General features: G+C 42.4%; 1 protein-coding gene across 4 annotated transcripts in view; it reads right to left on the reverse strand.

The window, feature by feature from the left end:
* Nucleotides 1-2,119: 2,119 nt before the first annotated feature.
* ASAP1 (ArfGAP with SH3 domain, ankyrin repeat and PH domain 1) overlaps nt 2,120-12,307 on the reverse strand; it is a 401,437-nt gene continuing 391,249 nt past the window's right edge. For all 4 annotated transcript variants that reach the window (XM_077167668.1, XM_077167667.1, XM_077167671.1 and 1 more), the window contains 3 exons: nt 7,764-8,263; nt 5,721-5,843; nt 2,120-3,120 (listed from right to left, as the gene is read on the reverse strand). In XM_077167668.1, the coding sequence (XP_077023783.1) occupies nt 3,046-3,120; nt 5,721-5,843; nt 7,764-8,263 (698 nt within the window). In that variant the 3' untranslated portion in view covers nt 2,120-3,045. The remainder of the gene's footprint in view (nt 3,121-5,720; nt 5,844-7,763; nt 8,264-12,307) is intronic.

Genomic DNA, 12,307 nt, shown 5'->3' on the forward strand with positions numbered 1-12,307 from the left:
CTCCCCCTGCTCAGGTGGGGTTGGGGATTACAAGCCATCATGTTGCCAGGAGTCTGGGCCTGGACAGGCCTACTGAGAGCAGCACAGCCAGGGGTGGCACTGTGGTTACAGCCACAGTGCTCGGCACTCAGTTCTTGCTGGAGGTCATCCAACTGCTCCAGATGCCGCTTGACAGACAGGCGACTCCCCCCGCTTCCTGCCCCGCCACACCAACAGAAGTGGAAGTGGGTGCAGTGGAGGTGGGAGGGGGAGGGATCAGAGTGCCCAGGTTCACACTTCGTAAACTGAGGAAAGCCCTGGACATATTCTTTACGTCTCTCAAGTGAGCTTTCACACAGGTTTCTCGCTACAGCTCCCAAAACACAGCCACATGAAGCCTTGATTTTCTGTCATGAAGTGGTCAACTCACAAAAGGGCCCAATTTCAGATGTTTGGGATCAACTGAGAATATGTTTATTTAAAAGTAATTTTAAATATTAAAAAAGTAGAAATTAACACATACAGTACTGAAAAACTGTCATATTAAATACATGTGAAAGGACAAGCAGACTGATGTTTGCTCAACATCCAGATGAGAATTTGGAATTTAACTAGTGGCACTATGGGATTCCTACACAACAGGTTGACATTTTAGGCAATAAAAAAATAAATAGCAATTGCTGTTTAACAGTAAAATAAGACACACTATTTGTAGAACATGACTTTCCCCTTTTGGGGTGGAGGGGTAAACAACTAATTAGCTATTTTTTTTCCATACCTTCAAAATACTCTATCATGTATAAAATTGCAGATAGTGGCTCACTGAGTTTAGAAACAATATCAGATTTAAACTTGACTGAGATCACACCAAAGATATTTCTAATCAGTTTTCCTATGCCCACAGTAAACTAGGTTTGAGAGAACCCAAATTCCTGACAGAGAACAAAAACCAGAGGGGTGAAAAAAAAGAGTATTAAAAAAATACGTTTGCATGTTATGCTGCTAGAAATAGGAAGAAGAACAGACATTGAATCCATGTACTTTTTCACATCCATTTTTTAAAAGTTGTTTTAAACCAATTTATTTTGAAATCAGTTGAAAACACTCTAGGTCACAAAAATGAAGAGTCCTTTACTGCAGCTTACGTGAACGCATCAGCTGGGACTACTAAGCCCTGACCCAGTGTGCTGGTAACGCCGTCCATCACCCCGCAGCAGGGCAGCTGGTGCCTCATCTGGATGTGGGAATTCACATTTGCCATGACACTGAGGCAGCAGTTGCTTAAAATCCCTTTCCAATAACAGCTGATAAAATATTTTGCAGGTTTGTCATGCAAGGTTTGTGTATTACGTGGCTATCCAAAGTTTTCAAAATAACCACTCAAGCAGAACTAAATTAATATTCACTGAGCACTGTGATTCTATTAAAGAGGGCTTTTCCTAAAAGGCTTGGTTGGGAGTTGTGCTTCTGTGAAATGAACACTTCTCACTCACTGCCAAGATATCTGCTTAAAAATATTCATTTTCTGTGCTGTTGCCAAAATAGCAGTTTTAGCAAACATAATGCCAGAAGGACACATGAGCCCGGGAATCAAAGAACAGCCCCACTGACTGTGAAGTGCAACAACTGTATCATTCCCAAAATTGAGGCTGACATAAGAAGATCTCATGAGATATTCACGATGTTTCTAATAGTCTGACAGACATGACTGGGGTACAAAGAAAATCGAGAGGGAGAGACTCACTGCAGGAAAGAGGATTTATTTCACAGTGCAATTCATAGCAGCGTTCAAAAACTTGGTTATGAATTGACTTATAGGTGACACGTGTATTGGACAGAGCTTAAGAATGGAAAATTTATCAACAATTGTGATTTAATAAAGAAAATGGGGGGAGAAAAAGGTTGGTTTCAGCACCTGGGTCCTACAGTGGGGAAATTGTGTGAAGCGTTGAATCTTAAATTGGTCATCTTCTTGAATAAGCTTTTAAAAGTTAAAATTTATCCAAGAACAAGACTAAGAAAATAATTTAAAATGGACTCATCACATGGTTCAACACATTTTAAGGGTGCTTATTCATAATACGGTAGGTAAGCTCATATTCTTGAGAAAGCCAAATGACTGACTAGAAACAAATGTTGCAACCTTATAATTTCTGCTTTAATGTCAATCAAGTTTAAAAAATGTACAGTTCAACTCATCCATACTATTCCTTTATAAAAGGCAGATTTCAGGTAAGCTTCTATACGCATGCATAATGTAGAGGCTAATATTTTCTGGCAGTCCTTGGTTCCTGAAAGCTGAACTTCATCAGGCATATTTAAACTTTTGTCAAAATAGTTATGAAGGATATGTTATCTCTGCATAATGAGGTAATATCTCAGGGGTGGGCGGGCACTCATCATCATAAGACAGTATAAATCCACTTTTGAAACCAGCATGAGGCTGTGTGCACTGTAAAATGCCACCAAGAGTTTTGGGTCAGTGAATGTTTTGCTCAAAGAGTAACACTTAAATTTACTTAACTGAGCACTTTTCTGTAATAAATACCAAAGTAGGTTTTTGTAGCTGTAAACCGTGTACACACATAAAACTACAGGCTGGTCTGTCATGGAGCTAAAAGTTTCACCTGGAAAACAGAACCCACCTCTTTGCTAATGTTGCATTTTCAGTAACACAATTGAGAATACTGCATTGTTAAGAACAAAGAGTCAATTCTATGCCTTTCAACAGTTGCTGGAGACCACTTCTGTTTGCAGAACCAGCAGTTCATATACTCCTGCTTTGTTTGTATGTTTGAAAACAGCATAGATAGAGATGTAAGTGCTAGATGCCAAGGATGGCTTTGGCAAACCAGTAAGGCGCGCCGGGTTCCAAGGCTACCATAATACTGGCGAAGGCAGAATACCACAGGATATTTACAATACACACTATGTCCACCTCCCGCGGTGGCCCTTACATGAGTTTCCTAGTCTGTAACAGCAGCTGTATACACACTGTGCACAGGATTACATGGAGGCAGCGGTCTGGCATGAAGGATGAGGACAATCATAAGGTTTGGCTTCTTGCTAGTCGGACAGGATGTGAACAAATGACACAGGGAAGACCCCCTTTCTTTCAGGCTGTCCTTCGATGTGCCCAATCTGTAGGGAGAAGAGAGTTGTCAGACTGGAGGCAGGAAGCAGTCACCCCATGAGGGGTCCAGTGGCTGAGAGCACCAGCCCACCGGGGTGGAAACCTAGGCTTACCTTCACTCCCCTTATGGAAAAGTGAGAGCTAACCATAATCAACTCCATAACAAGACATTACAAAGGACAGAACTTACAACAGGCTCAGCATTGTTGCCTGGATGGCATTCACCTGCATGGCAGCCCCACAGGTAGTTATGATTATTCTAGAGGTGGACCCACCTGCCCAAGTTCTGACTCAGGCTTCTGTGCACCTACAGTCCATCCTCTTTAACAAGTTAATCTACTGCCTTCCCAGCTGGGTCACCTAAGACAAAACTTGCTAACCTCTTGTGCGTAAAATGGGGCTAAAAATTCCCTCTTCCCAAGTTTGTTACGAGATGACATTAAAAAAACAAACAAACAAAAAACCCCACAATAAAAACAAGTACCAAAAAATATATGGAATGGGCTGCTATGTACCAAGCTTTCGTTTTCTGGTTGTTAAGGGGAAAAAGGAGTTTGACGGTGGCCCCATGGCAATTTTACTGCCTTTAAGTCTTAAAGTCATGGATACCTACAAAAATTGTCTAGTTACCTCAATTAGACCAATATTCCTTGTATTACTTGCATTAAAGATAATCGTATCATGACCCTTCCATAGAAAGAAGAATAAGACGCTGCCTACTACCTTCAAATGACAAATACTTAGAGGGGAAGGTGGTTTTGAGCATAGACGGAATCTGCCGGGCCTTTTTCCTCTATTAGGGAAGTACCTGCAGTGCAGGAGCGTGGTTAGAGCAAGAGCTGAGTGTCTAGGCCTTGGGTGGTTTCTTTATTTACCAAGCCTGTAACTTTGGGTGCTGCACACTGGGGTTCTCACTTGGAAAGTAGAGTTACTGGTAGGCCCCAACCTACCTACTTTATAGGGTCCAAGTCTGCAGCTAGTAAGATTAGCATGTGAGAGGGCTTTGTAAATCAGACTGTTAGAACATGAGGCACTATTTTTATGTCTGGCCTGGCAGACGTACTGATGGCATACGGAATTTCCCCTAGTGATGCTACAGATGCCAGTGAAAGGTGTCTACTTTTTTTCATAGGAGCCTCTGCTGGAGATAATGTCTTTGCAAAGAACATAACCACTGCTTGATCATAAAGATGTTAACATATTACAAAGTGATTTTTTAGACATCCTTGTGAGGTAGGATTAATCATGTCCCATTTTTCAGATGAGGAAACTGAAGTTTGCAGAAGGGCCAGGCTTTAACCATGACCACAGAGGTAGTAAACAACTCAACTGTAAGGTATATTCTACTTGTGAGTCCACCTTCTTTTTGTGAGTCTAAGCTGGCTTTCTGACAGGTTCAACTCTGGTTCCAGACAGACTGGAAGCACCTCCTGGGCCACCACCAGCTCATGCCTCCCTGAGAGAGATTAAAGAGGTCATAATCACTTTAGTCAAGGTTTTCCCAACCTTGGTACTACTGATATCCAGAGCTGGATAATTCTTTGCTGGGAGGTCTATCCTGTGTATTACAGGATATTTAGTAACATCCCCGACCTACTGGTGACAGTAGCATCCACCTTTCCTAAAAATATTTTCAGATTTCCCCTGGTTGAGAACTACTGCTTCAGCCCAGGTAAAGTTCCTGTAGCTGTGATCAAGAAATTAGTCACTATCTAGGCCAGAAGGAAAAAATGCCAAATGCCCATGTGTGTGAGCATACACATATACATACATACGTGTGTGTGTGTGTGTGTGTGTGTGTGTGCGTGCATGTTTCTGGGCATTAGCAGGTTCTGCTGGCTTGAGTGGTAACCAGAGGTTCCTTCTCTGGCAGACAGAACAGGGTCTCCAACAGGGTCTCATTGTGCCATGGAAGCGGGCTTTCCTTACTGGTGGGAAATTTGCAAGGACTTTTCATTTCCAAACAGCCATTGTGGAAGGAGGAGAATGAGGCCTTTCTTTTCTGACACCAGAGTAGCAGATTTTAATGAAAAAGAATTTTCATATATATTCTCATTTAAGCTTCTCCTAAAACCACATGCAGAAGGTATCATGGCCCCATTCTGCGAAGAGAGAAACTGCGTAATGGCTTACGTATCGTGCCTAAGGACTCTATGTGGGTAAACAGCCCAGAGAACTGGAACTCAGGCCTTCGGATCCCTAGCCTGGAGACAGAGGGATGGTAGCAACACACAGGCTTTGGGGTCAGACCTGATTTGCAACCTTGACTTTGCCTGCTTACTAGCTTTGTGACTTCAGGTAAGAAATTTAACTTAAGAGCTTTAGTTTTACATGTGAAAAATGAGACAATACCTAAATCTCACAAAGCTACTGGATGGTAATGTGGGCAATGCACAGGCAAACGTGAATTCTCTTGACCCAACTTCAAAGCGCCACAGCTGTTTTTCTAGCGTATAGTAGCAGGGACAGAAAAGATATTCAACAAAAAGTGAAGCAACTGTCAGGCTCCTCATGCTTTGAGGGGTGCACTCTTCCTCACAGCCAGGTCTGCAGGATCTGCACAGCGCTGCTCTCTCTGAATGCCTGAGGAACGGCTACTTGTACGTACCCACCACTCCTGGTCCTCTTCCCCTGTGACAACGATCACCTCCCCTTCAATGAATGTGAGCTCATCATCATTGTCTGCTTGGCAGTCATAAATGGTCTTCACTCGTCTCACTTTACTTTTCCCCTTAAAGAAAGAAACTGGGCTTTAGCTGAAAGAACATACTGAAGGGAAAAAGAGAATTGGGCATTTTATTCATCAGGGGGGTAACCCTGGGCAAGTGACTTAACCCTGATGACCCTCAGTTTCCTCAACTGCAAGGAGTTTGGGAAAAACAGGCCTGTCAGGCACACAGGGCACTGTGTGTTCTCTAGAAAAGACAGTCCCTTTCCCCTCCCCGAGAAGCAGGGTAGTGTTCTGTACTCATGAGCAAGCAACACAAAACTTTCATCAGAAAACAAGTGATTTGGGTAGTGATCAAAATCCAGCTTCACAAAAACAAACAAACAAACACACACAAGGCACTCTGCTCTCCCCCATCCACACCAGCTTGCAGAAATGACAGCAAAGTCTAAAAATGTTTTTGGGAAACATGATGTAAAGCAAAATGTGCAACTTCTGCACATTGAAATGTGCAGCATAAACACATTTCTCAGTTCCCTCATGCAAAATACCAAGTCAGAACATGCTGGTTAAACAATAGGATTAGCCTGGGTTTGGGAGGATTCATGGGATGCTAGGCAGTTCTGAAAAAAGTTTCAATTTTTGATCAGTTTTGACTTGGGCTTTTATTCAGTAGACTTCCTGTTCTTTGCAGGCAGGAGGCTGGAAATAGAGGTATCACCTTATAAAGGATGGTTTAGCACCGGGTAAATTAAATAATTAGAAACAAAAAAAGAAAGCTATTGCTAAAAGATTCTGGGTCACCCTTAATCACCCCAACGACTCAGCTCCCTTTCGTAGCTCCCTCCTGGGGGTTGTGGCAGGGGTCTGGGAGTTGTGAGGCAGAACTGCAGCAGAGGAAGATTTCGATTTCCTCAGTTATGACTCTGTGAGCAACGGAGAAGGCCCAGGATGTGGTACAATATGTAATGGAAGGATTAAATGAATAATGAAACACTGGAAAGCACATAGAATGAGCTGGAATTCTGCATCCAGCCAGACTGGCAAGGCTGTAAGTGATGCTTGGGAGCTGTGAGAGATTTCCTTCCCGAGTCTCAACAGTACTGATTGTACTGAGTGTGACAATCTCAAATCCATGGGTTTTATATTTCTTACCTTTCCTTTAGTATTGATGCGACATGTTTTTACTGTAACATTGTTTTCTAATAAAATCTGAGTGGAAGTGAGCCTGTCAAGTACAATGGGAGCCCCCCCTACCCCGCATTAACTGTGTTCTCCTGAACTCTGGGAGGGGGCAGGTGCAGCAGTGGGCAGGATAAACAGAACACATTTTCCCAGAGCATCAACTTTCCACAAAGATTTTTTAGGGAAAAAAGATCCTCTTAAAATTAAAATAAAATTGATATACTATGCGAAGAAATAATTTCATGAAAATAATAGAATGTGAGACTTCAATGTAATTTTACATGTGGTAAAGTGTCTTTGGGCTTTGCCTCCAATTCCTCCAGGGAAGATGTAGTGAGAAGCAATGACTCAGAAAGATACCCAGAACCCTAAGAGGGAAACTGCTTTCTTGTGACATGACAGAAAGAGAAAGGTTCCTCTTCAAGGTTCCTAGATAACAGCTTAGAAAGTTTACTAAGGGCCAGCTCTATGCTGTTTATTTGTCATTGCATGTAGACACCCACAAGGTAAATGGATATTTTAGCCTCTTGCGGAATGCTGAGGAAACTAGGCTCAGAGGATGCAACCTGCCAAGATCACGCAGTTCTAGGGTACAGAGGCCAGCTCTTGCAGCCTGTGTGCTAGAGCCCAGAGTCTGTGCTCTTAACCACTAGGCTCTACTTCACTAGAATACTTTGAAAAGTGTGGAAGTACAGCAAGTTAGGTGAGTAAACTATTGCTTCTTCTTGTACAAGGTGGAGCAAATACTCACCAGCTAACTTTAAAAGTCCAGCCAAGTGATACTTAGTGTCCACTCACCGTATTGATTTTTCTGGGCAGCGGTACAGGTGTCTCTGGCAGAGTGGGGGTGAGGTCGTTGGAGTCTTCGGAGGCTTGCTTTTGGGTGGCATCTCTGGAGTGCACGTTTGGAGAGAGATCCACAGGGTGTGACTTCTGAGTAAGCTCTGGGGGCTGCTGAGCCTTGGGCGAGACATCTCCAGGCTGGGATTTTGCCATCATGTCTCCAAGCTGTGGTTTCGGGGGCAGGTCCTTTACCTGTGGCTTCGGGGGCAAGTCTGAGAGCTGTGGTTTGGGTGGCAGGTCACCCAACTGTGGCTTGGGGGGCAGTTCTCCTGGCTTGGGTGGCAAATCTCCAACTTGGGGCTTGGGGGCCAGTTCTGTGGGCTTTGGGGGCAGGTCTCCAGGTGGTGGTTTTTGTGGTAAGTCTGCCAAATGTGATGATTTATGAAAGATTTCGGGTGGGATGTTGGCTTTGTCTAGGGAGAGATGATGGCTGATTTCTGTCTTCCTTAGTGCCACTGAGGGAAGCAATCACAAAGAGGGAATCACTGAAACAGAATACAAGATAGGGAGCGCTGCTTTTCTCCTGTTACAGCCATCTGAAAGAGGCACAATGAACTTGCAGAGAATTGACGGAAAGTGAGCTCCTTGAGTAGAATTGAGGAGTCACACCCAGGCTCTGTTTTTTAAAAAAAGTAAAAACTTGAAGCCGACAAACATTCACATTACAATTCATCAGATTTTATGCCTCCATGATGTAAGAATAGGATGTCCAAACTAATCCAGAATGAAAAAACTATAAACATAATGAAAACCACTAAAGAAAATCGGAAAATACAGTTAAAAGAAACTTTTCCACCAGCATATCACCTAAATGTAGCTATTTGGTCTATTTTCTTAAATGTTTTAACAAAAGTATTTGCCAGGCTATAAATTCTTTATTAGTACAAACTTTTAAATGTTGCATTCTATTCTACAGCCCTATCATAATTTATTCATCCTCCCATTTTGTACAAATCACACATTATAAAAGACAAAAAGTAAAACATGTCTCCTCTCACCATACCTTCCCTCCACTGACCTTTGAGGTAAACTTTGTTGTATCTGAGTGATTCCTTTACGTATCAGCAAGTGCACACATGGCTTGTCAATGCATCTTTTTTAAAACTCTAAATGTGATTTATAAAACATATACTGTCTGCAACTTGGTTTTTTCCCCCCACTTAATAAGTTTTGGAGATTTCCTAAGCCAGTCCTTCCTTATACTCTTTAATGACTGCAGAGTACTTCATAACTTGTATACAGCACAGGGTTTGCTACAATTTATTTAAGCACTAGCAAAGCTCTTTGTATAGCTCTTTACTCTAACACTTGGGACACTAAAGTAATTTATTAGTTGACATGTCTCTATTCTAGCTCTACTGATTATTAGCTGTGTGATCTAGCGGGAACTGCACGACTCTCCATGCCTCACCTTCCTCATCTCTAACTCTACCCATAGGGTCGTCAGGATCATGTGAGTAAACATGTGAAAATAATTTCCCAACAGGACTTAGCAGGCTGTAAGAATTACATAGGAGCATTATTATCACTACTGTTAGACAGGACTCCTTGAGGCCAGGACATATAATTTTTACTCAGTTTTGTTACTGGCTCTTATCAGGGGCCAAGCACATAGTAAGCAAGGAAACAGGTGACTCAGGCACCTGGCTCAGCTATAGATTTTATTCTAAGTAATACAATATATTCAGATAGACATTCTTAAAGTTAAAAAAAAAAAAAAAAGAAAGAAAAGAAGAGAAAGGGATGAAAAGATAACTCCCAGAGCTGTAACTGGACACAAGCTGTACTAGGGATGTTTTTGTTCCTGACCTGCCCAGTCGCATCCTATTTTAAGGAAATCAAATTGAAGGCTAAGCCTTGAGCATCAGCCAACGTGGCTTGGTTCAAAAGGTTAATTAGGCCAATTAGATTCCTCTCTTGGAAGTTTAAAATTGGGTAAAACAATCTGGAGGGGGGGCAGTAATAGTGGAAAGCTGGGGGATTCCCTGAGTCATCGGGGCTGGAAAGATCCCAGTTAGCACAGCCACACGTAAGCCATGTTTATGGGGGAACCGAAACTGCGAGTAAGTTCTGTGCATTCAAACTTCAAAATATACAAGCCCATGCACATGTAATTCTAATTTTAGGAATATGTCCTAATAAAAAAAAAGATCAGAGACACCCCAAGATGTCTGTGCTAGGGTGTCCAGCTCAGCATTGTTTATGATGAAAATACAGTGAGCAACCTAAACGTTCAAGAGCAGGGGACTGCCGAAAACATCATGGTATCAGTCAACATAATACTATGCAGCCAGTAAAAGTCACTACTTTTTACTTTTTTATTTTAATATAAGCACAACAGAGAGACTGAGAAAATATTCCAAACTGGTTCTCTTGGGTGGTAGGACTTATCTTGGGTGGTAGTGTATATGCTCTGTTTGCTTATCTGGATTTTTCAAATTTTTGATAAAATTATATGTATTACTTTTGTAATACAAAACAAACAAACAAACAAACAAAACAGGAGACAGACTTTCCTTTGTAGAACTTGCCCAACCTTTGGCTATTTAATTTCTGAGCTACTTTTGTTTTTTTCTCTTTCCAATAATAAATCCTTTGCAAAAAGCATTCTTAGACTCTGAAGCTTTGACAAGCAAGCTTTTTCTCAAAATTGGACTACCTAGAGTGCAGCACAGGTAAGAGAGGAGAGAAGCTCCCAAGTGCCACCCTTCTTCCCACCAAATTCCTCAGGGCTGGGAGGGTTACGGGGTAACCCAGACTGGCTGGAAAATAAATGGATCAAGTCCTTTGGAAAACTACTTGGTACAGTAGCAGGGCCTCTTAGATGTTCTGAATTTTGTCATAATAACTCCATTCCTGAGAACTGACTCTATGCATGCAGCTGAGGAAGATGAGGTAGAAGTGGAGGAAAAAGCACTGCGTGAAGATGTTAACTGCAAATGACCACCCCAAATTCTCAAGAAAGGGGGACTGCTGAGTAAATGATGGCACCCGATTTAATGGTATGGTGAGCAGCCTGGATAATGTTTGAATTTCACAAACACATAAAAAACTGTTATGCTGCAACGCTAAGTGGAAGAAAGCAGGACGTAAGATGGTACTTTCAATATGAGTACAGCTGTAGGAAATGTGTATTCTAGGAAGGGCTCAGGAAGTCGTATTATAGAAGTAGTGTTGTGGGTGACTTTGTCATTTAAAAAAGGCTTTGGATGCCTCTATAATACTGCTTTTTATCAGAAAAGTACATTTAAAAAAACAGCTCTACTGTAGCAGTCTGTCTTTCACTGAGGCTTTAATTAGCCCTCTTTTTAGAAAAGCTTTCACCATATCTATTTTCCAGATTATATTCATCACCCTAAACCAAAACTCATACTCATTCAGGAATAACTTTAAATCTCCTTTCCCACCACCCCCGTTTTCTTTCTCTATGAATTTGGTTATTCTACTTGTTTCATATAAGAGAAATAAAGTATTTGTCCTTTTGCTTGGCTTATTTCACAGAACATGATGTCTTCAAGGTTCATCCATGTTATAGCATGTACCAGTTCTTCATTTCTTTTTATGGCTGGCAGTTAAAGGTATCCAAAAAGGTAAGAAAAAAATGGGTGATGTTTGGGAGGGACAAAGGGTAGTCTGGCCAGGACACAGTGGATGTGACAACGCAGCTGGTGGGTGCTGTGGAGAGGTGAGGAAAAGGAGCTGCAGCCTTCCCCTCTACACATCACTGAGTCCTTCTGCCTCAAATAGAGACGGAACTGAAACAGCCCCATGGAACACCTAGGAAGACAAGTCAAGTCCAGTGGTTTATGCAGTCACTGTCACAGCCAAAACAGGGCTAAATCGGCAAGCAAATGAGCTCCCTGGTTTTCAGGTTTGGAGCTCCAGGCGGGCTACCCCTCTCCCCTGTGCACTGCCTCTGGCCTTCCCCTCCTACAGTCTCCTGTGACTGGCAGTGGTGTCCCCACCTAGGCAGAGAGTCCTGTGAGGGCAGAGGCTGTGGCTTTTACACAGCTGTATGCCAACACCTAGTACACAGCTTGGAACACAGAAGAAACTCAAAAAAAATTGGTTGATGAATTAATGAAGGAAGAAGTAATGTGTTGGCTTTAGGAATAAAGAAACTGAGAACAATCCCCAGCTCTCTTGTTCTCTTGTTTAATAACTGTGTGAGCTGGAACAAGTTTCTTAAGTCACTGAGCCTCAGTTTTCTCATATAAAAATTGTGGACAGTAACATTTACACTTCACAAGGGGGTGGAGGTGATTATAGGAAATGAAAAAATGTGACTGCCTGACTCATGGTGGGTGCCCAAAAATTCTGGGTCCTTTGGTAACTGCTTGGAGGAAAACGGGTGTGAGATCAGGGACCTATCTGGCCACAAGAGGCTTTCTCCAATCACAAGTCAAAGCCCTAACTTCTGAGCCATAGTACAGGGCCACACCATGCCCCTCTGTGGGCACCCTGGGCCTGTGCCATGTGCACTGGGACCATACCCAACT

Source organism: Tamandua tetradactyla, chromosome 6 (genome assembly GCF_023851605.1).
Source record: "Tamandua tetradactyla isolate mTamTet1 chromosome 6, mTamTet1.pri, whole genome shotgun sequence".
NCBI lineage: Eukaryota > Metazoa > Chordata > Mammalia > Pilosa > Myrmecophagidae > Tamandua > Tamandua tetradactyla.